The 26,492-nt window shown below is 41.4% G+C and overlaps 1 protein-coding gene across 9 annotated transcripts in view; it reads left to right on the top strand.

Annotated features, from left to right (window-relative positions):
- The window catches only part of PPEF1 (protein phosphatase with EF-hand domain 1), a 157,318-nt gene extending 153,584 nt beyond the window's left edge, over positions 1-3,734 (top strand). For 8 of the 9 annotated variants that reach the window (XM_067024057.1, XM_067024062.1, XM_067024055.1 and 5 more), the window contains 3 exons: positions 784-947; positions 2,030-2,114; positions 3,019-3,734. In XM_067024057.1, coding sequence (XP_066880158.1) covers positions 784-947; positions 2,030-2,114; positions 3,019-3,227 — 458 coding nt within the window. In that variant the 3' untranslated portion in view covers positions 3,228-3,734. Of the gene's footprint in view, positions 1-783; positions 948-1,699; positions 1,753-2,029; positions 2,115-3,018 lie in introns of those variants that run through there. The other variant, XM_067024063.1, reaches the window with a different exon arrangement.
- Positions 3,735-26,492: the final 22,758 nt, after the last annotated feature.

Genomic DNA, 26,492 nt, shown 5'->3' with positions numbered 1-26,492 from the left:
TGAAAGCAGTTTGGCAATATATATCAAAAGCCTTAAAAATGTACATACCCTTCGATCCAGCATTTCCACTTCTAGAAATGATCCTAAGAAAATAATGGAATAGTTTCACAGCCATTAAAAAAATGATGTAGATCTATGTTTATTAACATAGATGCATGTCCATGATTTATTGTAAGTAAAAAATCAGGTTAGAATATATATGTTTGTTATGTGTGTGTGTTGCCATATGTAATACACATATGTAAAACAGATGGTATAAAGTATATTTGGCTTTAAGAAAGATAAAATATATATACATTTATATATACATGTTTATATACATGGAAAAACATGAACATATCTTTAATAATCAGAAAAAATAAAGGTATTTATATTTCAAAAAACTACATATAATTTTAGGGGATGAAAGCATATTACCTGGGAAAATGAGAGATGAACAATATGCCCAAATGTTCAAAATAAAAGTAATCTTTTATCCTTTATATCCTTTTGTGTTTTCAAATCTTCTATTATAAACGTACCTTACTTTGTTAATAAGAAAAAGGGGGGAAAATCTAGTGTGCCCAGATTCTGATTGCTTACCCATAACAGTAAGGGAAAGATCTGCGGAACCCCAAAGGTTATTCCTCCCTCAGATTCGGGGGGTCTGGTAGGACACAACATAAAGGGGAGCAGAGGCACCCAGGCCTCAAAACCAAGGCTGTCTGCTTGCTCCATTGATGAGGTTGCATTTTTAATCAAATTATCAACCAATTATATGGGCTTTGTTGCTGTTGTTGTTAGGAAAACTTTCTCCGGGCCAGTGGGCTTTTTTCATGGAGAAAGTTTTGGGGCTGAACTTGCCGTGGATATCCCTGAGTTCACATCTGGTGACCACAGACAAAGATGGAAATATTGACTACATGTCCAGCTTCCAGGATATCCAGATTCAGAAACCTGTGAAAGAGGTAAGTGAAACACAGCCCCCGGCGAAAACCGGGCTGGCGTCAAACTGCCTTTGGACGACTTATAAGAGCTCCTTAGTTCTTTGCAAAGTTGGGAGCGGAATCGTCTAATGGGTGGGCATGGCACTCTTAGGAAAGACCTAAGGGGGATCTTCCAGATACACTGTGATCTGTTCGGGAAGTTTGTGCGTTCTAAGGATAGGCAAAACGAAAAAAGAAGAAAAGGCTTCTGCAAGCAAATCTGTGTCAAATACGTGATTCTTCTTTTAAGTGCTGTCCAGCAGAAGGGCATATATGACACGTATTCTTTCATATAATACTCTTTAAAATACCATACTTCTATTAACTGTCAGTAAGTATAGACTTACTGATATGACATCTTATACCTTAAAGAATTTTAGAATTTAGAATTTCTTATTAAAATGGGAATACCCCAGGGAGAGTTGTTAGACCCCCAGTACTTATTAGCTAACAACTCATCAGCAATTAGTTATAATATTGGGCTGAAAGTGAGCTGATGGGAACTAGGACTGGGGTGATTGTTTGCAGGAGAGTTGAGAAGTTGAGCAGGAAAAGGGAAGTAAAACTGCACGTGGGAAACTAAAATATCCACAGAAAGGAGGCTTTTGGCTTCACTTGAGAGACAGTTTACCATGGTGGCTAAGCTCCCAGGCCTTGGCTTCAGGCCAAGATTCAAATCCCACTTACCAGCTATGTGAACCTTGGGAAACTTACTTTACCTTTCTGTCTTCCAGTCTGTAAAATGGGCATAATAATAGTTCTGTTCCTTGGGGCTACTGTTGAGGACTGAATGAAATAATCCATAGAAGCTGTCAGTGCAGAGCCTGGCACACAGATTCGCTTTGGCCCACGCCCTAAGGAACAGAGACTGCAGGCGCTACAGAACACAAGAGCATGGTCTTTCATCTGATTCAAGAGGATTGGGCCTCCAAGGAAGGCCTGCCTTCTCAAATTTCTATCTGAATCACATACTTCGAATTGGTGACCATGTGTGTGTTTGTTACTTTTACTAAAATTGATCTGTTATAAATTCTATATGTCTTAACACTTAGTCTTTATTTTAGGTTCAGCCTACTCTGATTGAAACAGTGTACAGATACCGATCTGACCTGCAAATCATCTTTAATGTCATTGACTCTGATCACTCAGGTAGGTTCACTTTGATTGGTTCAGTAACAATAGAAAGCAAAGGCTAGTCTGTTCCTTTTAAACCAGAATTCTGTTTTCATCTATTGCATTCTTCATCCAAACTTGATTTAACTCAGGGGTGGGGGGTAGGGATAAACTCATGTTTAATATTATTGTTTTTTTTTTTTTAGTTTGGCCACAGACTCTCTATTCGAGTCCATATGGTATAGGCTTATATATCCATTAGTCAGACAAGAGTAGCTCCTTTTATAAATCACCAGCACAGATGAAAAGATAATTCACTGTCCATTTAAAAGTTATAGTTATTCCTGGCGATAAAAATCATTCCTAGAGTTCTGATTCTGTTTTGGGGACTAAGAACTCATTTTCTGCTTAGCTTTGATGCACAATTATTTATTTTCAAACTTAAAATCATCAGATAATCCCCAACTGCAGAGACCATTGAATACCAAAAAATCAATAATCAAAACACAAAAGCAAATTACTGCCTATAGAAAATGGCAGAGCCACTGTTTGCAATCATCTTTTTGAGTCCCAGGGTTAATTCTCCCTCTGCTTTGATGTAGCTCTCCTCTCTGCCCTCTTTCCATGTCCCTCTCCCTTAGATTTTAGATCTTGTAATTTCTATACTACATATAGTACCACATCTACAATCTCCCCCGCCCCATTCCTTCACTGTTCACTCATTCCAGCTTTAGAATAATCTCAGGATCACTTGGTAGTTGAAAGTGACATATTGTTTCTTATATTTACAATCTTACTTTTCCATTTCCTTCAGTGTCTCGATGGTCAGGCATGTGAGTGAGCTGCTAATTGGGACTATTCAGTCAGTATGGCTTTCCCCACCCCTCTCTAAGATGGGTCTTAAAATGAACACTCATGACCTTCTCCTATATTCTTTTAGGCCTGATCTCCATGGAAGAATTTCGTAGCATATGGAAACTTTTCAAAAGTCACTACAATGTCTGTATTGATGATTCCCAGTTAGATGAGCTCACCGACAGGATGGACTTAAACAAAGATGGAAGCATTGACTTTAATGAGTTTTTAAAGGCTTTCTATGTAGTGCATAAATTTGACAAGTTGAATAAATCTGACACCAAGTTTGCTTAACAAGAATTAGGGCTTTCCCTCCTTGCAAACAGTTGGCCCAAATCACTGACACAATCTTTGCCACGACCCTCGAAATTCATAGTCAGTAGTAGAGAAAAGTAGACCCCAGTTCACACCATGAGCAGATGTGTAATGTGGGTATTGGAAGTCCCTAGTAAACTGCTATTGGTAAGACTAGGTTAAATGTCAGCTGATAGGATTTGGCTCCAGTGGCGGGACTCACACGCTGCCAGGTAGAAACTGGATTTGAGCCTAGTTTTGGCCTCTTGGATGCCACCTAACCAGGAGACCCGAGCAGTTTATAAACATATTGAAAAGAACCCACAGAATACCAGAGGAAAGTACAACATCTGTGAGTGGTTGAGGGATGGGAGGAGGAATACCAAACTATTAAAAATATTTCCATCTTTGAACTGTAATCTTCTTTGGAGATATCATAAGCCAGTGATTTTCAGCTGTGGGGGAACCCCCTTCAGGGATGGGGGCCATGTCAGAATCTCGGGGGAAGCTGTGGGAGCGTATTGTTTGAAAAAGCGTATTTTTTCTTGTCTGTTGGAGATAGAAAGTGAGTACATTCGGATTGAGCCCTATCATTAATATGGCTTTGACACCTTCACTGGTAAGATGGGGCCTTGGCGATGCATACATTGTGCAATTTATTCTGCCGTTCTGATTGCCTATCAAACATAATACGAGATTTCTGTTTGAAGGTGAGTATATGTTTCATTTTTTTCTTGAACTTTGAGAACTTCAAGATCTATGAATACGCCAGGTTAGATATCCTGCTACACACAGCAGAAATAATGGATCACATATAACGAATATCTTTTAAAAATGCATAGCTGAGCTGGCAAGTAAGTAAAAGAAACCCCAGGGGCAGGGGGGACTTCCCTGGTGGCACAGTGGATAAGAATCCACCTGCCAGTGCAGGGGACACAGGTTTGATCCCTGGTCCAAGAAGATCCCACGTGCCGCGGAGCACATAAGCCCGTGCACCACAACTACTGAGCCTGTGCTCTAGAGCCTGCTAGCCACAACTACTGAGCCTGTGCGCCACAACTACTGAAGCCTGCACGCCTAGAGCCCGTGCTCCGCAACAAGAGAAGCCACCACAATGAGAAGCCCGTGCACCGCAACAGAGAGTAGCCCCTGCTCGCCACAACTAGAGAAAGCCTGTCTGCAGCAATGAAGACCCAACACAGCCAAACATAAATAAAATTTAAAAAGGAACCCCAAGGTTAGCAAAGTAAAAGAGCATAATTAAAATCATAGCAATATTAACTTTGGACAGGATAGACTTTAAGGCAAAGAATAATATCATTAGGGATAAAAAGGTCATTACTGAACGCCAAAAGGAATGAGTCACCAGGAAGATATAATAGTTTATAAACTGATATGCATCTAAAAACTTAGAGCTTTAAAATTGATAATGCAAAAATTGACATAACTACTAGGAGAAATTGATAGAGGGAGATTTTTAATATACCTCTGTCAGTAATTGAGCACATAAATTAAAAACTTGTGTATAGAAAATTGAACAACCCAGTTAATCCACCTGATCATGTATGTCTATGTATACTCTGCAATCAGTTTTAGAGAATACACATTATTTCCAAGCACTTATGGAACATTTATAAAAACTGATCATGTATTAGACCACAAAACATATCTCAAATACTAAGCAATCAGTTAACAAAGATACTACATTTTCTGGTCATTGTGCATAATTTTCCTGGGGAAAAATATAATTTACTAATACTAACTCAAGAACATTAGGAGGGGTTTTCCCTGGTGGTGCAGTGGTTGAGAGTCCGCCTGCCGATGCAGGGGACGCGGGTTCGCGCCCCGGTCTGGGAGGATCCCGCGTGCCGCGGAGCGGCTGGGCCCGTGAGCCATGGCCGCTGCGCCTGCGCGTCCGGAGCCTGTGCTCCACAACGGGAGAGGCCACGACAGGGAGAGGCCTGCGTATCGCAAAAAAAAGAACAATAGGAGGGTCTAAAGAGACACCTAACCATCAAAGAATGTGTCGGTTTGGCTAGGCTGAACTACATTTCTCAGAATTCCCCTTCTTGTATGTTTCTGGTTAAGGTGGGCCACAGTGGAGATTCCTGAGAGAGTTGGAAGGCAAAGAGAAGCGGCAACCATTGTGTAGCTGCCACATGCTCTTGCTGAGCTGCTGATTCACCTTGTGGCTTGAAGCAGCAGCTAGGCCTGCAATTGCTCTACATTCCCCTGGCTCCGCTGTTACCTGCTCTGATTCCCGGGACCACTGTGTGTCTTTAGCTCCGTGATGGCTGCCCGGGCCAGGTGTGTGTGTTTAGCGCCATGATGCGATTCTCGGGCCAGGTGTGTGTGTTTAGCTCTATGATGAGGTTCCTCGGGCCCAGTGTGCGTGTTTAGCGCCATGATGAAGGGCCCTGGCGTCTTCAGTTCGCCCAGGCCTCACGCTTTAGTCCGTTTTTGTGGGGTGCCAGCTTGTGCCTGTGGGTTTGAGCCCGCTCCGGATCTTCCGTGACTGCCTGCCCTGTGGACTTCGAGCTCCGGAATCAGGTAGGGTGTCAACAGCCTTACAGAGCCTGCTTAGCCGGCTCCCATATTTGCACAAGCCACTTCAACTGTTTATACACACACACACAAGCACACGTATATATATCTCCTACTGGTTTGTCCTCTGGTTGAACCCTGATTGATACAGAATTTGGTACTGAGAGTGGTTCTGGAAAAACAGAATTTTAAAAAAACGTGTGCTCTGAATGTGTATAAGCTGACGTGTGCAGAGCTTCTGCTGCATTATCTCACGTGAAAATCCACTGCTCATCCCGGAATAGTTGTTTGAAGAAACGTCCAATCTCTGGCAGAACCAGACGAGTCTTTTTTTGTTGCTTCCTGAATGTCATTTGGTTATTTATTCTCGGGCTCCCTCCTGCAACTCTCATTTTCTCCCTTGGGTTTCTAATCCCTGGAATTAATTATATGCCTTTGTTGGAAATTTTACCTAAAAACGTCCTTTGATTTTACTAAAGATTATCATTTAATGTTGTAAACTTATGCCTGACACGAGTTGTGCTTAACCACACTTCAGTTTTACAAAGTATGTATATATACGTATATGTATGTATTTTTAAAATTTATATATAGAGAGTTGTGAAATATCTTTAATTTATATTTCTCAATTGCAAATGAGATTGAGCATCTTTTCATTAGTTTGTTGGTCAGTCTGTTTTCTAAGAAAATGCTTATTCTTATCCTTTGCTCATTTTTCTAATAGCTATTTGTTTTTGTCTTTTTCTTACTGATGTCTAGGAGCTTTAAAACCCTTCTTGGTACGAATTCTCTGTTCTTGATTTGGGAAGCAGATATCTTATCCCAGTCTGTGACTTGATTTTTCACTTTCTTTCTGACATATGTTTTCAACTAAGTTTTAAATTTCAGTTTATTTTATTTCAACTTATCAGTCTTTTCCTTTATAATTCGTGCTTTGTCCATCTTGTCTAAAAACAAAAATATCCTTTCCAACTCTGGAAATACCATAAAGATACAGTGGATCCTTATTTGCGAATTTTGTATTTGCATATTCACCTACTCTCTAAAATTTATGTGTAACCCAAAATGAATATTTATGGTGGTCATGTGCAAAGGAGTGAGTTTATTTTGAGTTGTACACATTCCCAGCTGTGGTGGGACAAGGCGACGTTCTGCCTTCTTGTGTCTGCTCTCATACTGTAAACAAGTGACCTTTTTGAGGTGTATTTAGTGCCTTGTTTCTTGCATTTTTATGCTTTTTGTTGGCGGTCTCGGTGTTTAAAATAGCCCCATATGTAGTGCTGAAGTACTGTCTAGTGTTCCTAAATGCAAGAAGGCTGTGAGGTGCCTTAAGAAGAAAATACGTGTATTAGGTAAGGTTCCCTCAGGCCTGAGTTACAGTGCTGCTGTGAGCTCAGTGTTAATGAATCAACAATATATATTAAATGAGTTGTCTTTAAACAGAAGCACACGTAAAACAAGGTTATGTTACTGATCAGCCGACTGAAATGTTGTGACCATAGGCTTGCAAGGACCAAACCCTGTATTTCGCAAAGGAGCGATGCTTCGGTATTCACTAATTCATTATATAGCGATTATATAGAACATAACTACCACAAATAATGAGAATCAATTATATTCTCTAAAAGTTCCATATATTCCCTAAAAGTTCGTTATTTCATAGGGTTTAGTTCTGTTCTTAAGATCTGATTGCTTCCTTTCTAGTCTTCAGTCATTTTATGTGTATTTCTTTTATAATTTCTTTCTGTTTCTCTCTGTATTTGGAGCTCATGGGGGTAGAAATGGATGTTACTTGTATGTTCAGACTTGAACAGGTTGGATTGTTGACTCGGGCTTTTACATTTTTTATTGTGAACTCATTATTAGCGGGGATTATATTTTTTCTGTGAAAATCCCGTGGTATTCGGGTTGTGGGAGCATCTCTTCAGAGAAGTTTTTTGTTTGCTTCTGCTTTGTGTGTCAGGAGTATCACTGCTTGAGGAATAATTCTTCCATTACTTTTTCGTCTGCAGTTTCTGCACTATGTGGGTAGAGTAAAAGTGATGTGAATTGAGGTCCTGTGGTTTTGAATTCTCGGAGAGCTTTTCTTTTTTTAATCCCACCCAAATCCCTGTGTCCTGTGGTCTCTCTTGTTTTTAAATCCTTTCATAAACAGAATAGTCTTTTGAGGGTCTTGGCTTTATATAAAGTTCTCAGTTCCAATTCCCTACCTCCCAAAGCCCGAAGCTTCATTTGCTACCCCTGTGTGGGAATTAACACCAAACCCCTAGGTTCTAGAGACAAATACCCCCTAGTAGCTCAAGCACTTACCCCTGTGCTTTTTTACTTACCTCTTCGTTTTTGGCACCTGGGGATTTGCTTTTATTTTTTTGTGACCTTAGCTGTACCTTTAAATGTAATTATGTTACATTTTACTCAGTACTTCTAGGTGATTATAGTAAAAGAATGTTCAGGTTGTCTGAGTCCACCATATTGCTAAAAGCTGAGAAATAGACTTTTTGTATCCACTGCTATTTGTTAATAATCTTGAGACTTCATAATTTTACCTGGACAGTGTTCATAATATGCCATGGGGCTTGAATTATGCAACATGTGTCATTTACTGGGTCTCAATTTTTAAACTTTGTTAGAACTTATTTCTAAATAATTTTCTTCTTTACTGTTTTTTTAACATAAATGGGATCATATTATACAATCTTTAAAAAACAGGGGTACACTTTTTTTTCCTTCTACCTTTCCTCCCCCAACATAAGCATGGCCCTCACCTAGGGAAGTCATGTTAACTTCCTATATGGCCTTCCATATTTTTATCTGTCCCATATAGACCTATATAGAGCTAAATATGTCCTCATATATGTATATATTTACATATACAGTACTACATAATCAAGGTGGTTGTTATATGCTCTATAAAAATGGTATTTTAGCATACATAATTTTCTGCATTCTGCTTTTCTCAACCAGCAATACCTAGTTGAGATCCCTGTAAACTGTAATTTTTTTTTTTTTTTTTTTTTGCGGTATGCGGGACTCTCACTGCTGTGGCCGCTCCCACCACGGAGCACAGGCTCCAGGCGCGCAGGCCCAGCAGCCAGGGCTCACGGGCCCAGCCGCTCCGCAGCATGTGGGATCCTCCCGGACCGGGGCACGAACCCGTGTCCCCTGCATCGGCAGGCAGACTCTCAACCACTGCGCCACCAGGGAAGCCCCATACTCCTTTTTAATGATATATTTATGACATTCGTAATGTATGTAGTTATAGTTTGTTCATTCTGGTTACTGTATAATATCCTATTGTGTGAATATACCAGAATTTATCCATTCTACTACTGATAGGCTTTGGGGTTATGGATAGTGCTGCCATGAATGTTTTTGTCCATTAATTTATTCTTTTTAATGGCTATTATAATTCAGTGCTATGAAGGATCACCCTTTATTCAGCCATCCTGCTTTTTTTTTTCTTAATACAATTTTTTTTTTTTTTTCCCGGCCACATCATGAGGCATCCCTGACCAGGTATCGAAACCGTGCCCCCTGCAGTGGAAGGCAGAGTCTTAACCACTGGACCACCGGGGAAGTCCCTGTTTTCTGTCTTTTAATAGAATATTTTAAGTTTCCTTTTATGGGTCTATGTTTCTCATATTAAATTTATTCCTAAATATTTTATCATTTTGGGCCACTATTATAAATGAAAAACTTATCCCCATTTGCATTTCTAGGTAGTTATTGTTAGAGTAAAAAATGCTATGTCTTATTGTGATATATCTGATATCCAGCCTTCTTACCAAATATTGTTATTAATTTAAAAAAAATTTTTTTTTTTTTCGGTACTCGGGCCTTTCACTGCTGTGGCCTCTCCCGTTGTGGAGCACAGGCTCCGGACGCGCAGGCTCAGCAGCCATGGCTCATGGGCCCAGCCGCTCCGCGGCATGTGCGATCTTCCCGGACCGGGGCACGAACCCGCGTCCCCTGTATCGGCAGGCGGACTCTCAAACACTGCGACACTAGGGAAGCCCCTAAAAGTTTTTTAATAGTGTTTCTTGGGTTTTCAGTGTAGGCAGTTATAGTAGCAGCAAACAGATCTAATTTATATATTTTCTTTCAAGGCTACCAGAGATAGGAAACAAAAATACAGAATGCTCAGTTAAATATGAATTTCAGATAAACAATTTTTTTAGAATAAGAATGTTTAGAAATATATATTGCATGGGACATACTTATCCTAAAAATGTATTCATTGTTCATTTGAAATTCAAATTTAACTGGGTGTTCTGTATTTTGTCTGGCAACCCTACATTTCTTTCTGAAAGATTATACCTGTCTTATTTTCTTTGCGTGTTGCATTTGATGACACCTCTAAGACAGTGGTTCTTATCCCGGGATGCATTAACATCAGCCAGAAAGCTTTTAAAAAAATTCTAGTGCCAGGCCCCTATGGTCAGAGATTGAATTGGTATATATTTTGGAAAGCTTTCCAGATGATTCTTATGGGCATCCGGGGTTGAGAACTGCTACGGCCTTAAAGCAGTGTTAAATAATAATGGTGTTAGTGTGCATCCCTGTAGCATCCTTGATGTTAATTAAATATTTTTAGTGTTTTGACATTTAAAATAATTGTTGTTGTTGGTTTTGATGAATATCCTTAGTTTCCATCTATTCCTGTTTTCCTTAAAGTTTTTATTAGGAATGGCTGCTTTTAGCATCTATTAATATGCATATATTTTCTCTTAGTTTTTTGATATAAAGACTCACGTTGTGGGCTTCCGTGGTGGTGCAGTGGTTGAGAATCCACCTGCCAGTGCAGGGGACACGGGTTCAAGCCCTGGTCCGGGAAGATCCCACATGCCACGGAGCAACTAAGCCCGTGTGCCACAACTACTGAGCCTGCGCTCTAGAGCCCACAAACCATAACTACTGAAGCCCGTGCTCCTAGAGCCCGTGCTCCACAGCAAGAGAAGCCTGGGCACTGCAACGAAGGGTAGCTCCCGCTCACCACAACTAGAGAAAGCCCGCGTGCAGCAACAAAGACCCAGTGCAGCCAAAAGTAAATAAATAAATTTTTTTTAATTAAAAAAAAGACTCACAGGGCTTCCCTGGTGGCGCAGTGGTTGAGAATCCGCCTGCCGATGCAGGAGACACGGGTTCGTGCCCTGGTCCGGGAAGATCCCACATGCCGCGGAGCAACTAAGCCCGTGAGCCATGGCCGCTGAGCCTGTGCGTCTGGAGCCTGTGCTCCGCAACGGGAGAGGCCACAACAGTGAGAGGCCCGCATACCGCAAAAAAAAAAAAAAAAAAAAAAAAAAAAAGACTCATATTGCTAGGTTTCTTCATATTGAAGCACTTTCTGATTTTTAAATTTCATATCTGAGTCTATTTGCTACTATGTTTTTAGAATTTGCAGCTATATTTATAAATGAAATAGAGGTTGAGAATTTGTTATTGTTGAAATTAGCTTTGTCTGGTTTTGGTATATAAGTTATGCTGGCCTTGTGGGGAATTGTACTGCCTGAAATAGTTAAATCCTTGCTACTCAAAGTGGGGTCCATAAACCAACAGAATCCGCCTCCCCTGGGAACTGGTTAGAAATGCAGAGTCTTGGGCCCATCTCAGACCTAATGGATCCAAATAGGCATTTTGGCAGGAGCCCTGCATCACTTGTGTACACATTCAGTTTGAGAGAAGCAGGTGCAGAGAGTGTCAGACTCATTTGTCTACAAAAGGTTAGATAAAATTCAGCTGTGGGCTTAGGTGGTCTTGGTGTCTTTTTCATGGTGGACAGCTACTCTCCTTTTCAGTCTCGTCCATGGTAAATGGTCTTGATAGGTTGGTCTATTTTGGTGGCTTCAGTTTTGCGAAGAAATCATCCATTTCCTGTATATTGTTCACATTTACTTGTTGCTGGTTTTTTTTATGCATTACTGTATTTTTTATGTCAATGACTCATAAGATTTCTAATGTCATAACATGGGCGTTTTTATCATCCCCAGCTTATAAACAGAGAAGCTGATAAGTTAAAAAACCAGTAGGTCCCATTTTGTTATAATATGCTATGGGCAAGACATAGCATGGTTTTTCATATTCTGAAGTCTGGACCCCTAGACAGTTGTTTTCCATGGCTGGCCATCTTTTTGTTGTTGTTGTTAGTTTCTGCTTTATAACAAAGTGAATCAGCTATACATATATCCCCATATGTCTTCCCTCTTGCGTCTCCCTCCCTCCCACCCTCCTTATCCCACCCCTCTAAGTGGTCAGAAAGCACTGAGCTGATCTCCCTGTGCTATGCGGCTGCTTCCCACTAGCTTTCTATTTTACATTTGGTAGTGTATATATGTCCATGCCACTCTCTCACTTCGTCCCAGCTTACCCTTCCCCCTCCTCGTGTCCTCAAGTCCATTCTCTAGTAGGTCTGTGTCTTTATTCCTGTCCTACCCCTAGTTTCTTCATGACGTTTTTTTTTTAAGACTCCATATATATGTGTTAGCATACGGTATTTTTTTTTTTTTCTGACTTACTTCACTCTGTATGACAGTCTCTGGATTCATCCACGTCTCTACAAATGACCCAATTTCGTTCCTTTTTATGGCTGAGTAATATTCCACTGTATATATGTACCACATCTTCTTTATCCATTCGTCTGTTGATGGGTATTTAGGTTTCTTCCATGTCTTGGCTATTGTAAATAGTGCCACAATGAACATTGGGGTGCATGTGTCTTTTTGAATTACTGTTTTCTCTGGGTATATGCCCAGTAGTGGGATTGCTGGGTCATATGGTAATTCTACGTTTAGTTTTTTAAGCACCCTCCATACTGTTCTCCATACTGGCTGTATCAATTTACATTCCCACCAACAGTGCAAGAAGGTTCCCTTTTCTCCTCACCCTCTCCAGCATTTGTAGATTTTCTGATGATGCCCATTCTAACTGGTGTGAGGTGATACCTCATTGTAGTTTTGATTTGCATTTCTCTAATAACTAGTGATGTTACGCAGCTTTTCATGTGCTTTTTGGCCATCCTCTTTGGAGAAATGTCTATTTAGGTCTTCTGCTCATTTTTTATTGCGTTGTTTGTTTCTTTAATATTGAGCTGCATGAGCTGTTTATATATTTTGGAGATTAATCCTTTGTCCATTGATTCGTTTGCAAGTATTTTCTCCCAATCTGAGGGTTGTATTTTCGTCTTGTTTCTAGTTTCCTTTGCTTTTCAAAAGCTTTTAAGTTTCATTTGGTCCCATTTGGTTTTGTTTTGTTTTGTTTTTATTTCCATTACTCTAGGAGGTGGATCAAAAAAGATCTTGCTGTGATTTATGTCAAAGAGTGTTCTTCCTTTGTTTTGCTCTAGGAGTTTTATAGTGTCCACTCTTATATTTAGGTCTCAAATCCATTTTGAGTTTAGTTTTGTGTATAGTGTTAGGGAGTGTTCTAATTTCATTCTTTTACATGTAGCTGTCCAGTTTTCCAGCACCACTTATTGAAGAGGCTTTTCTCCATTGTTTATCCTTGCCTCCTTTGTCATAGATTAGTTGACCATAGGTGTATGGGCATGTATTTATCTCTGGGCTTTCTATCCTGTTCCATTGATCTGTATTTCTGATTTTGTGGCAGTACCATATTGTCTTGATTACTGTAGCTTTGTAGTATAGTCTGAAGTTGGGGAGTCTGATTCTTCCAGCTCTGCTTTTTTCCCTCAAGACTGCTTTGGCTATTCGGGGTCTTTTGTGTCTCCATACAAATTTTAAGATTTTTTGTTCTAGTTCTGTAAAAAATGCCATTGGTAATTTGATAGGGATTGCATTGAATCTGTAGATTGCTTTGGGTACTATAGTCATTTTCACCATATTGTATCTTCCAGTCCAAGAACATGATACATCTCTCCATCTGTTGGTGTCATCTTTAATTTTTTTCATCAGTGTCTTATAGTTTTCTGTATACAGGTCTTTTGTCTCCATTAGTAGTTTATTCCTAGGTATTTTCTTCTTTTTGTTGCAATGGTAAATGGGAGTGTTTCCTGAATTTCTCTTTCAGATTTTTCATCATTAGTGTATAGGAATGCAAGAGATTGCTGTGCATTAATTTTGTATCCTGCAACTTTACCAAATTCATTGATTAGCTCTAGTAGTTTTCTGGTGGCATCTTTAGGATTCTCTATGTATAGTATCATGTCATCTGCAGACAGTGACGGTTTTACTTCTTCTTTTCCAATTTGTATTCCTTTTATTTCTTTTTCTTCTCTGATTGCCATGGCTAGGACTGCCAAAACTACGTTGAATAATAGTGGTGAGAGTGGACATCCTTGTCTTGTTCCTGATCTTAGAGGACATGCTTTCAGTTTTTAAGCATTGAGAATGATGTTTGCTGTGGGTTTGTCATACATGGCCTTTATTATGTTGAGGTAGGTTCCCTCTGTGCCCACTTTCTGGAGAGTTTGTATCATAAATGGGTGTTGAATTTTGTCGAAAGCTTTTTTAGCATCTGTTGAGATGACCATATGGTTTTTATTCTTCAGTTTGTTAATATGGTGTATCACATTGATTGATTTGCATATGTTGAAGAATCCTTGCATCCCTGGGATAAATCCCACTTGATCATGGTGTATGATCCTTTTAATGTGTTGTTGGATTCTGTGTGCTAGTATTTTGTTGAGGATTTTTGCATCTATATTCATCAGTGATATTGGTGTGTAATTTTCTTTTTTTGTAGTATCTTTGTCTGGTTTGGGTATCAGGGTGATGGTGGCCTCATAGATTGAGTTTGGGAGTGTTCCTTCCTCTGCAGTTTTGGAAGAGTTTGAGAAGAATGGGTGTTAGCTCTTCTCTAAATGTTCCATAGAATTCACCTGTGAAGGTATCTGGTCCTGGACTTTTGTTTGTTGGAAGATTTTAAATCACAGTTTCATTTTCATTACTTGTGATTGGTCTGTTCATATTTTGTATTTCTTCCTGGTTCAGTGTGAGAAGGTTATACCTTTCTAAGAATTTGTCCATTTTTTTCCAGGTTGTCCATTTTATTGGCATAGAGTTGCTTGTAGTAGTCTCTTAGGGTGCTTTGTATTTCTGCTGTGTCTGTTGTAACTTCTCCTTTTTCATTTCTAATTTCATTGATTTGAGTTCTCTCCCTCTTTTTCTTGATGAGTCTGGGTAATGGTTTATCAATTTTGTTTATCTTCGCAAAGAACCAGCTTTTAGTTTTATTGATCTTTGCTATTGTTTTCTTTGTTTCTATTTCATTTATTTCTGTTCTGATCGTTGTGATTTCTTTCCTTCTGCTAACTTTGGGTTTTGTTTGTTCTTCTTTCTCTAGTTCCTTTAGCTGTAAGGTTAGATTGTTTATTTGAGATTTTTCTTGTTTCTTGAGGTAGGCTTGTATAGCTATAAACTTCCTTCTTAGCACTGCTTTTGCTGCATCCCATAGGTTTTGGATTGTTGTACTTTCATTATCATTTGTCTCTAGGTATTTTGTTATTTCCTGTTTGATTTCTTCAGTGATCTCTTGATTATTTAGTAACATACTGTTTTTAGCCTCCATGTGTTTGTGTTTCTTACTTTTTTTCCCTGTAATTCATTTCTAATCTCAGAACATTGTGGTCAGAAGAGATGCTTGATATGATGTCAATTTTCTTAAATTTACTGAGGCTTGATTTGTGACTCAGGATGTGATCTATCCTGGAGAATGTTCCGTGCACACTTGCGAAGAAAGTGTAATCTGCTGTTTTTGGATGGAATGTCCTATAAATATCAATTCAATCTATCTCGTCTATTGTGTCATTTAAAGCTTCTGTTTCCTTATTAATTTTCTGTCTGGATGATCTGTCCATTGGTGTAAGTGAGGTGTTAAAGTCCCCCACTATTATTGTGTTGTTGTTTATTTCCTTTTTTACAGCTGTTAGCAGTTGCCTTATGTATTGAGGTGCTCCTATGTTGGGTGCATATATATTTATAATTGTTATATCTTTTTCTTGGATCGATCCCTTGATCATTATGTCATGTCCTTCCTTGTCTCTTGTAACATTCTTTATTTTAAAGTCTATTTTACCTGATATGAGTATTGCTACTCCAGCTTTCTTTTGATTTCCATTTGCATGGAATATCTTTTCCCATCCCCTCACTTTCAGTCTGAATGTGTCCCTAGGTCTGAAGTGGGTCTCTTGTAGACAGCATATATATGGGTCTTGTTTTTGTATCCGTTTAGCAAGCCTGTGTCTTTTGGTTGGAGCATTTAATCCATTCACGTTTTAGGCAGTTATTGATATGTATGTTTCTGTGACCATTTTCTTAATTGTCTTGGGTTTGTTTTTGTAGGTCCTTTTCTTCTCTTGTGTTTTTCACTTACAGAAGTTACTTTAGCATTTGTTGTAGAGCTGTTTTGGTGGTGCTGAATTCTCTTTGTTTTTGCGTGTCTGTAAAGCTTTTGATTTCTGCATCAAATCTGAATGAGATCCTTGCCAGGTAGGGTAATCTTAGTTGTACGTTCTTCCCTTTCATCACTTTAAGTATATCATGCCACTCCCTTCTGGCTTGTAGAGTCTCTGCTGAGAAATCAGCTGTTAACCTTATGGGAATTCCCTTGTATGTTATTTTTCATTTTTCCCTTGCTGCTTTCAATCATTTTTCTTTGTCTTTAATTTTTGCCAATTTGATTACTATGTGTCTCAGCATGTTTCTCCTTGGGTTTATCCTGTATGGGACCCTCAGCACTTCCTGGACTTGGGTGGCTATTTCCTTTCCCATGTTAGGGAAGTTTTCAACTATAATCTCTTCAAATATTTTCTCTGGTCCTTTCTCTCTCTCTTTTCTCCTTCTGGGACCCCTATAATGCAAATGTTGTTGCCTTTAATGTTGTCCCAGAGGTCTCTTAGTCTGTCTTCATTTCTTTTCATTCTTTTTTCTTTAGTCTGTTCCGCAGCAGTGAATTCCACCATGCTGTCTTCCAGGTCACTTATCCGTTCTTCTGACTCAGTTATTCTGCTATTGATTCCTTCTAGTGTAGTTTTCATTTCAGTTATTGTACTGTTCGTCTCTGTTTGTTTGTTCTTTAATTATTCTAGGTCTTTGTTAAACATTTCTTGCATCTTCTTGATCTTTGCCTCCATTCTTTTTCCAAGGTCCTGGATCGTCTTCACTATCATTATTCTGAATTTTTTTTCTGGAAGGTTGCCTATCTCCACTTCATTTAGTTGTTTTTCTGGGATTTTATCTTGTTCCTTCATCTGGTACATAGCCCTCTGCCTTTTCATCTTGTTTATCTTTCTGTGAACGTAGTTTTTGTTCCACAGGCTGCAGGATTGTAGTTCTTCTTGCTTCTTCTGTGTGCCCTCTGGTGGGTGAGGCTATCTAAGAGGCTTGTGTAAGTTTTCTGATGGGAGGGACTGGTGGTGGGTAGAGCTGGCTGTTGCTCTGGTGGGCAGAGCTCAGTAAAACTTTAATCCACCTGTCTGCTGATGGGTGGGGCTGGGTTCCCTCCCTGTTGGTTGTGTGGCCTGAGGTGACCCAACACTGGAGCCTAACTGGGCTCCTTGGTGGGGCTAATGGTGGTCTCTGGGAGGGCTGACGCCAAGGAGCACTTCCCAGAACTTCTGCTGCCAGTGTCCTTGTCCCTTGGTGAGCCACAGCTGCCCCCTGCCTCTGCAGGAGACCCTCCAACACTAGCAGGTAGGTCTGATTCAGTCTCCCCTGGGGTCACTGCTCCTTCCCCTGGGTCCCGATGCACACACTACTTTTTGTGTGCCCTCCAAGAGTGGAGTCTCTTTTTCCCCAAGTCCTGTCGAAGTCCTGCTATCAAATCCCGCTAGCCTTCAAAGTCTGGTTCTCTAGGAATTCCTCCTCCCGTTGCCAGACCCCCTGATCAGGAAGCCTGATGTGGGTCTCAGAACCTTCACTCCAGTGGGTGGACTTCTGTGGTATAAGTGTTCTCCAGTTTGTGAGTCACCCACCCAGCAGTTATGGGATTTGATTTTATTGTGGTTGTGCCCCTCCTACCGTCTTATTGTGGCTTCTCCTTCATCTTTGGATGTGGGGTCTCTTTTTTGGTGAGTTCCAGTGTCTTCCTGTTGATGATTGTTCAGCAGTTAGTTGTTATTCTGGTGATCTCACAAGAGGAAGTGAGAACATGTCCTTCTACTCCGCCATCTTGAACCAATCTTCTGATTTATTACTGTCTTACTCATGGAAATTGTTACTAAAATTAAGAGCTTTCAAGACAAGAAATTAAGTGGGAGTTCCCTGGTGGCCTAGTGGTTAGGATTCCAGGCTTTCACTCCTGTAACCCAGATTGAGTCTTTGTTCACGGAACTGAGGTCCGCAAGTGCACGGCGCAGCCTTGGGTCCTTAGGTTTTAGATAGGCACTTTTCCACTGTGTGCTCCAGTGACCTTCTTTTTAAGTGCCTCGGCTGGGGAGCAGGGAGGTAAAAGGAAGCTGGAAGGCCTGTTTTCTTCTTGTTGGCATTTTTTCTGATATCTTTTTGGCATCTTATTTTCAGTCTTTGTCAGTTTATGTTTTTCCCTTAAGCAGCATCCACCTGGATTTTAATTTTTAACTTTGACAGTGTTTGTATTTTATTGGGTGAATTCAGTTTAATCAACTTTGGTTAATTGACCGATAGACTCAATTTTACTTTACTCATCTTACTCTGTGTTTATTTATTAAATTGTTGTTTTATTCATTTTTTCTAGTTTAAGTTGCCATTCATTACATTTTCCCCCTTATTAATAGCTACTATGAATAAATCGACTTCTAATGGAACCTAAAGTTGTATAGGTTTTGTTTTATTTTTAAGCCTTTCACAGAGTTTGAAGTGACAAAGTAGCAGAGATAAATTCATGGAATTGAAAATCAAAATGATGTCCCTTTGACTCTCATCCAAGTGGTCTTTGCACAATACCAGAGATTTAGGACAAAGCCAAGAATTTGTAACTAAATAAACATGGCTCGTGCTCAAGTCAGCTTAGGGTTAGGGTCTGTCCCTCTCTCTTGGGGTACATCCGTGAGGTATGTGCATGTCTAATGAGCGAGAACTGAGCATCTCAGGTGGGAAGGGTGGCTCTACAGGCTTGGTATGGCTGGAACTGAAGGCCTGTTGGCTGTGTTCTCCAGAAGGACCCTTAGGAAGGCCCTGGATTTCCTGCCTTTGTAGAATGAGTCTTTACCACTAGAGAGGCACTCCCTTAGACTCTGAGCATCTTAGGGCAGGGGCAGAGCTTTGGGCTCTGTGTCTAGAGGTCTAGAAAGGTGCCATTCTGGGGGACCCTATGGCTTTTGGGGCTGTCACCAAGGGAAGAGGGCCCCAAGTTATCAGAGTGGGTAGTCTCTGCCTTGGGTATAGGCTCGAGGCCCTGTTCCCAGCATCAGCGATTAGGTCCCTTCCTCTTCCACACTGCTGCCTCTTTGGGTCCTTGCCTAGCTATTATCCTGGGGGGCTTAAACTGCCATGCTGGTATCAGAGGGCAGTCATCTTAACAGGAGTCCATGAGTTGTTGTCATTTTATAAAGCCTTCCAGAGACTGTTCATGGAGCTCTGATAAGTCATCTTGGGCCAATAAAAATGTCACATTTCTTTGCTTTTGGCAGGAATCCCAGCTCCTCATCTTGGGAACAGCATTTATCCCTTGCACAGAAACTTCACTTGGCCATTATGTTGGTCTCCAATTAATACATTACAGAAGAAAAAATTAACTTATTACTTGCAGCATTGGTAGATAAAATCTTTCAAAGCATAGGGAACATGGAGTGATAGTAAAAAGATCCCATTGGAAAAAGTTGGGGATCCCTGAAGCCACTTACATGTTGGCTCTGAGTAGATGACATAGCTCTTCATTTTAAAGCTCCCAGGGAATCCACAGTCAGAGCGGGGCACCCGCTCCCCCCCGCCACTAGCCCCCTGCGTTTGGTGTGAGGATCCGAATGAGGTGACAGTGTTGGAACTTGCTGTAGCGCCTGAACATGTGCTGAGTGATGAGGGTGGTTGCCTCGTGGTTGTGGGGACTCTGCCTACACAGCCTGGTGTGGCTCAAAGTGGCAGGTGGTCCCTCTTCACCTGTCTGCACTGCAAGTCTCCCAAGGTGCGAAACCTGCTTCCCTCTCCAGCGGTGTCAGTGCAGCAGGGCCCCTCAGGGAACACCTGGAAGAGCCCTGGATGGGGAGTCAGAAGATGGCTCTGCTGCACCGGGCTGCTAACGTGCGTGAGGTGCATTTCCTCCCCCGCAACCAACTTGACCAGACAGGTTGCAGGGGAAGGCCCTGTGGCTCCCACAGCCTGTGAATCCTACCTCTGCCAGGTTTCTGGCCTGTGGCTGTCTGTAAAGCACGTGTGGCCCTGCTCCCCCAGTGCCCGGCAGTGCCACCGAGTGTCTGTCCGCTGCTGGGGGGCGTGGTGGAGCGATGGTGATGAAAGCTCACGCGTTAGCATTTCCTTTGAGCCAAGTGCTAAGTACTTCACGCATATTAACTCAGTAATCTTCGCAGCCACCCTATAGGTAAATATTATTGTCATCACTTGTATTTCATGGACACAGAGAGATGAAGCCAGTTGCCCCAGGTCATGCAGCTGGCAAGTGGTGTGTGGAGACGGCTGTGAGGCAGTGACCGTGTGCTCACTGGGCTGAGCTGTCTGGAGGCTGAGTTAACCAAAAACTGCACAAGGACCTGGCAAGTTCATTTTAACCTGGAGTTTCAACCTCTTGCCTCTCACCGAATTTCACTTAAAAAACAAAAAATTGAGATGCTAGCATTCGTCGAAATGGCCAGATTTCCCCACCTTTTCTTTCCTGGTGGCCCCGGGGCATCCACCTCTGGCGCTGGTGAGCTGATTCCCTTGGTACCCGCCAGGCGCCCACCCTGCTCTGCTTCCTGGCAGCCCAGCTGGACCCTTAGCCACCATAGGCTTGAGGCTTTCTCCCAAAGAGGGAGAATCAGTGCGGGGCGGTGGAGGGGAGAGGAGCAAGGGATCCTGAGCCAAAGCATAAAGACCCCAAATAAACCTAATATAAATGGGAATTCTGAGGCTGTGTGATGCACTTCACCACCATGACTCATGCTCTGCTAAGGTTTCCGCGAACAATATGTTCAGTCTGGTTTAATTTTAGCCTCGCTTCACGGCTGCCTCGGTGAGCCTCCGGAGCACACTCCATCCCTCCCTACCGTGCTGCTCCACAAGCTGAAATGCCTCTGGGGGGGCGTGGCAAAGGGCACCGGAAATGGTTTGCCGCGGGTGCCATTGGTTACATCAGGTGCGCGGGCGGCTCTCGAGGGGACGTGGGCAAGGAGGGCACCTCCCTCACCAAGCCCGCAAAGCTTTGTGCGGTGTCTGCGTCTCGGGCTTCCCCTTTGTGCAGAGGCTGGAGTTGAGATGCACGAGCGTCGGAGCGGGAGTGTCTGGAGTGATCGATGGCGGGGGAGAAACAGGATTTAGTCAGGGCTCCCTCGCGCCGAGGTGGAGGGAAACCGAGGCTGCCTCCCGGCTGGCTCGTGCGGGCGCCGGAGCTTCTGCTTTGGAAGGGGATCGCTTCACACATGTGGGGATGAGCCCACTGTTACATCCTTGATCACAGACAAAACCAGTAGCTCCCCTCCCCTGCAAAGCGGGAAAGCATTCGTGTGCATTTCAACTGCGCATGGTGCATTTGCCTCCACTGCCTGGCATTCTGCGTAATTCACACCACCTGGCCTCTGTTTCTTGAGTCGCCAATGGTGGCAGAGAGCGGCCTGATACCACGGGCTTCAGGGTTGCCAGACAAAACACAGTTGAATTTGAATTCCAGATAACAAACAATTTTTTAGTATAAGCATGTCCCAGATATTAGCCGGGACATGCGTGTACTAACAATTGACTCTGTTTACCTGGAGTTCAAATTTAACTGGCCATCCTGTGCTTTTATTTGGTAACTTTAGCAACCCTACCCGGCCTTTGAAGTCGCACAACTTCTGCCCCTCTGTCCTTCTGCCAGGAGCAGAAGGGGCTCTGAAACGCTGGGGAGAAAAATGACTTGTGTATTTGGAGCTTCTGTTTCTCCTGCAGAATGAGAGTAAGTGCGGCCACGAGCGCCTGGCACAAGAGGCAGAGGCAAGCTGCGGTGGCCGCCCACATCCCGGTCAGGGGTGCAGCGCCACCCCGCTCCGTCACGAAGTACTCACAGCTGCACTACTTTCCCCTGAATTGCCCTAGGTTGATGGAGCCCCTGTCTAGGAGGTCATAACCCGCTACCCTCAGGCACCTGCAGCAGCGAGTGGCCCTTGACTTTGGGAGACACCTGAATGATGTTTCCAAGGTCTCTGTGGCCTGTCATCTGGTCCTTTTGCGTTCAGGCTAACCGTGCCATCTCAGCAATCCTCTCCTCTTTGGTAGTTTTGTATCAGGGAGGGTCAAGACATAATCCTCAACGGTTGCTGGTTCCTGTCAGAATGAAGAGCTGACCTCAGCTGCTCGAAGTTCCACCCTACAGCGGCTCACTTTCCCCGTCTCCCTGTCTCCTCCACATGGCACGAGAGGTGTCAGCTGCCGGGGCTGAGCTGGGGGAAGCTAGGAAGCAGATCCACAGCTGTGGCCCAGGCGAAGACCCCCGCTCAGCTGTGTTAGCTCTGTCTGTCCCCTAGATTGTGGGGAAGAATAATGATGATGATTGCGAGCTGAATACCTTTTCTGCCTCTTTCTTTTCTCCACTCAACCTACTCTTCATCACTGGTCCAGCATGACCCGCTCCTATTTATTTAGTTATTTAGCTCGCTATTTTAATTTTTTTTATTTTTAAAATAAATATATTTATTTAATTTTATTTTTGCCTGCGTTGGGTCTTCGTTGCTGTGCGCGGGCTTTCTCTAGTTGCGGCGCGCGGGGGCTACTCTTTGTTGCGGTGTGCGGGCGTCTCATTGCGGTGGCTTCTCTTGTTGAGGAGTACAGGCTCTAGGCATACAGGCTCAGTAGTTGTGGCACACGGGCTTAGTGCTCCGCAGTATGTGGGAGCTTCCCAGATGAGGGCTTGACCCCCTGTCCCCTGCATTGGCAGGTGCATTCTTAACCACAGTGCCACCAGGGAAGTCCCTAGCTCGCTACTTTTAACAATAAGCACATGCAAAGCCACTACCCCAAACAAAAGTCAGGACCCTGACACTAACTTCAACCTGGTCACATGGTCCTTATCCCATCTCATGCCTGTCTCCCCAGCCAACAGAATCTTGTGAAAGAAGGCTGTGTGCTTTGTTCTTCTCTCCTTTGCTTTTCTATGGTTTCATATGCATCTGTATATGTTCCTAAAATGTGTGTGTGTGTGTTTAATTTTATAAGAAGGGTGTCATGCTGTTTGTAATCTTTCTGATCATCCTGCTATATTGCTAAGATTCATCCATGTCGTTTTATCTCACAGAGCTTCATTTTTTCTGAATCCCTCAGAAAATCTGGCCAGGTGAAGATATTCCCACCCGCAGACAGGTGAAGCCCTTGCAGGCATTTGCTGTCGTGAATAGTGTGCCACAAGCATCACCGACACTTCTTGTCTCACTTTGAAAAGTGCTGCCATATTGTTGAATTTGCTAGTATTCTTTTATTAACATCTAGTCCTTCTGTAGTCATGTCCCCCTTTTCATTCATAATACTTTTTGTTTCTTCTGTTTTCTTGAGCAAACTTGATGAAGGTTTACCTATTTTGTTACTTTTCCTAAAAAGGTCACCTAAGGCTTTGTTGATCTCTTTTGTATCTTTGTTTTCTATTTCAGTAATCTGTGCTTATTTTATTATCTTTGTTGTTCTTTCTCTAATTTCTTAAAATGGAAACCTAGGTCATCAATCTTGAGGTTCTCAACTTTTCTAATACAAGTATTTAAGGTTATAAATTTCACTCAAAGCATTGTTTTTTCTGTATCTCACAAGATTTGATATGCACCAGTTTCATTTTCATTCACCTCTGGAGATATTTTAAAGTTTCATATGAATTCCTCTTTAGCCTGTGAGTTACTTAGCAATTTTTAAAACATTTGTAAATATCTTGGGGTTATTTACATTTTTAAAGGTCAAGGATTGTGGTCTGCATATTTCTTTCTTTATTGAAGTGTACTTGATTTACAGTAGTATATTAGTTTCAGGTGTGCAACATAGTGATTCAGTATTTTTATAGAATATAGTCCATTTGTAGTTATTATAAAATATTGGCTATATTTCCTGTGCTGTACAATATATCCCTGTAGCTTATTTTTATATGTAGTAGTTGGTGCCTCTTAATTCCTTACCCCATCTGTCCCTCCCCCTTCCCTCTCCCCACTAATAACCACTAATTTCTTCTCTATAGTTGTGAGTCTGTTTCTGTTTTTAAAAAATATACATTTATTTTTTAGATTCCATATATAAGTGATAACAGAGTATTTGTCTCTGTCTGACTTATTTCACTAAGCATAATGCTCTCTAGCTCCATCTATGTTGTTGCAAACGGCAGAATTTCATTCTTTTTATGGCTGAGAAGTGTTCCATTGTCTATATATATACCACACCTTCTTATCCATTCATCTGTTGATGGACACTTAGGTTGCTTCCATATCTTGGCAATTGTAAACAATGCTTCTATGGACATTGGGGTACATGTATCTTTTTGAATTAATGTTTCGTTTTCTTTGGATATATACCCAGGAGTGGGATGGGGCATGGGATGGGGTGGGGACCACATGACCAGGATCGTAGGGTGGTTCTGTTTTTAGTTTTTTTGAGGAACATCCATACGGTTTTCCACAGTGGCTGCACCAACTTAACATGCCCATCAACAGTGTACCAGGGGTCCCTTTTCTCCATATCCTCGCCAACATTTGTTATTTGTGTGGGTTTTTTTTAATTTTTAATTTTATATTGGAGTATAGTTGATTTACAGTGTTGTGTTAGTTTCAAGTATACGGCAAAGTGATTCAGTTATACATATACATAGATCTATTATTTTTCAGATTCTTTTCCCATATAGGTTATTACAGAGTATTGAGTAGAGTTCCCTGTATTTGTGTTCTTTTTGATGATAGCCATTCTCACAGGTGTGAAGTGATATCTCATTGTGGTTTTGACTTCTATTTCTCTGATGATTAGTGATGCTGAGCATCTTTTCATGTGCCTTTTGGCCACCTGTATGTCTTCCTTGGAAAAATGTCTTTTCAGACCTTCTGCCCATTTTTTGATTGGGTTGTTTTTCTGATATTCACTTGTATGAGCTGTTTATATATTTTGGATATTAACCTCTTACTGGTCATATCATTTGCAAATGTTTTCTCTCCTTCAGTAGGTTGTCTAATTTTGTTGATGGTTTCACTTGCTGTGCAAAAGCCTTTAAGTTTAATTAGGTCCCATTTATTTGTTTTTGCTTTTGTTTCTTTTGCTTTAGGAGACAGATTGAAAAAGATACTGAAACAATTTATGTCAGACTGTTCTGTCTATGTTTTCTTCTAGGAGTTTTATGGTTTTTGGTCTTACATTTAGGTCTTTAATACACTTTGAGTGCATTTTTGTACATGGTGTGAGAAAATGTTCTAATTTCATTCTTTTACATGATGCTGTCCAGTTTTCCCAACACCCCTTTGTGAAGAGACTGTCTTTTCTGCATTGTATATTCTTGCCTCCTTTGTCCTAGATTAATTGACTATAGGTGTGTAGGTTTCTGGGCTTTCTATTATGTTCCATTGACCTATGTGTTTGATTTCGTGCCAGTATCATACTGTTTTGATGACTGTAGTTTTGAGTATAGTCTTAAGTCAGGGAGTGTGATTCCTCCAGCTTTGCTCTTTTTTAAAACATTTTTTCTCTATGGCTTAGTATATAATCAAAATTTTACTGTTCTACATGTGCATGGAGAACCCAGAGTGTATTCTCAAAATGTTGTGTTGACTTCTCTATCTGTCCATTCGATCAAGGTTAATTGTGTCATTCAGGTCTTCTTCGTCCTTGACGATATTTTGTTCTGTCTAACTTGTTAGTAGTCAAGATGTATGTTGAAATCTCTCACTAGGAAGATGGATTCATTGGTTTCTTCTTGTAGTTCTGTCGATGGTTTCTTCATATATTTTGGAGTTATTTTGTTGGGTACATACATGTTTAAAATGGAAATCTCTTCTTGGTGAATTTGCTTTTTTATCATCACATAGTCACCTTTTTCATCCTTAATACTGCTTTTTGTCCTGAAGTTTATTTTACCTGACATGAACACAGTGATACCAGCTCTCTTTTGGTTAACATTTGCCTGACATGTCCTCTTTCATCCTTTTCCTTTCAACCTTTCATGTTTATATGCTTGTAAACAGTACATATCTCTCCATATTAACCTAATTTGTTGACATTTGTCTTTTAACTGGTGAGTCTGGAACATTTAATCATGATTCTCTTGTAGCTTTTTTCTAACAAACACCTTCACCTATATTGTAGCTTGTCTCATCTTGTCTATGTCTCTCTGCTTTAATCCACCATGTAGGGAGGTCGGAAGTCAGGGGGAGGTGGTTACAGTTATGGCAACAAGTAGAAGCACCCGAAGTATTTAGTGAGCAACACCTTTCCTACAGCTGCAAAGGGCCCTGGACAAGGCACAGGAAATTTCAAGAAACATGAAAGAGGCCAAGACAATGACCCAGGGGATTAAGTGTTCAGGACAAGCTCCAGGTTGCCCATCCAGCAGCCATCCCTCCTCTTCCTTGTTAATAGGACCCAAACTTTGTGTCAGGTATTTGACAGGTGATGTCTCAGAAGGTGGCTTCTTCCCCCAGGGCCACAAATAGTTGTA

This window comes from Kogia breviceps, chromosome X (assembly GCF_026419965.1).
Source record: "Kogia breviceps isolate mKogBre1 chromosome X, mKogBre1 haplotype 1, whole genome shotgun sequence".
NCBI lineage: Eukaryota > Metazoa > Chordata > Mammalia > Artiodactyla > Physeteridae > Kogia > Kogia breviceps.
This window is presented reverse-complemented; position numbering and strand designations above follow the sequence as displayed.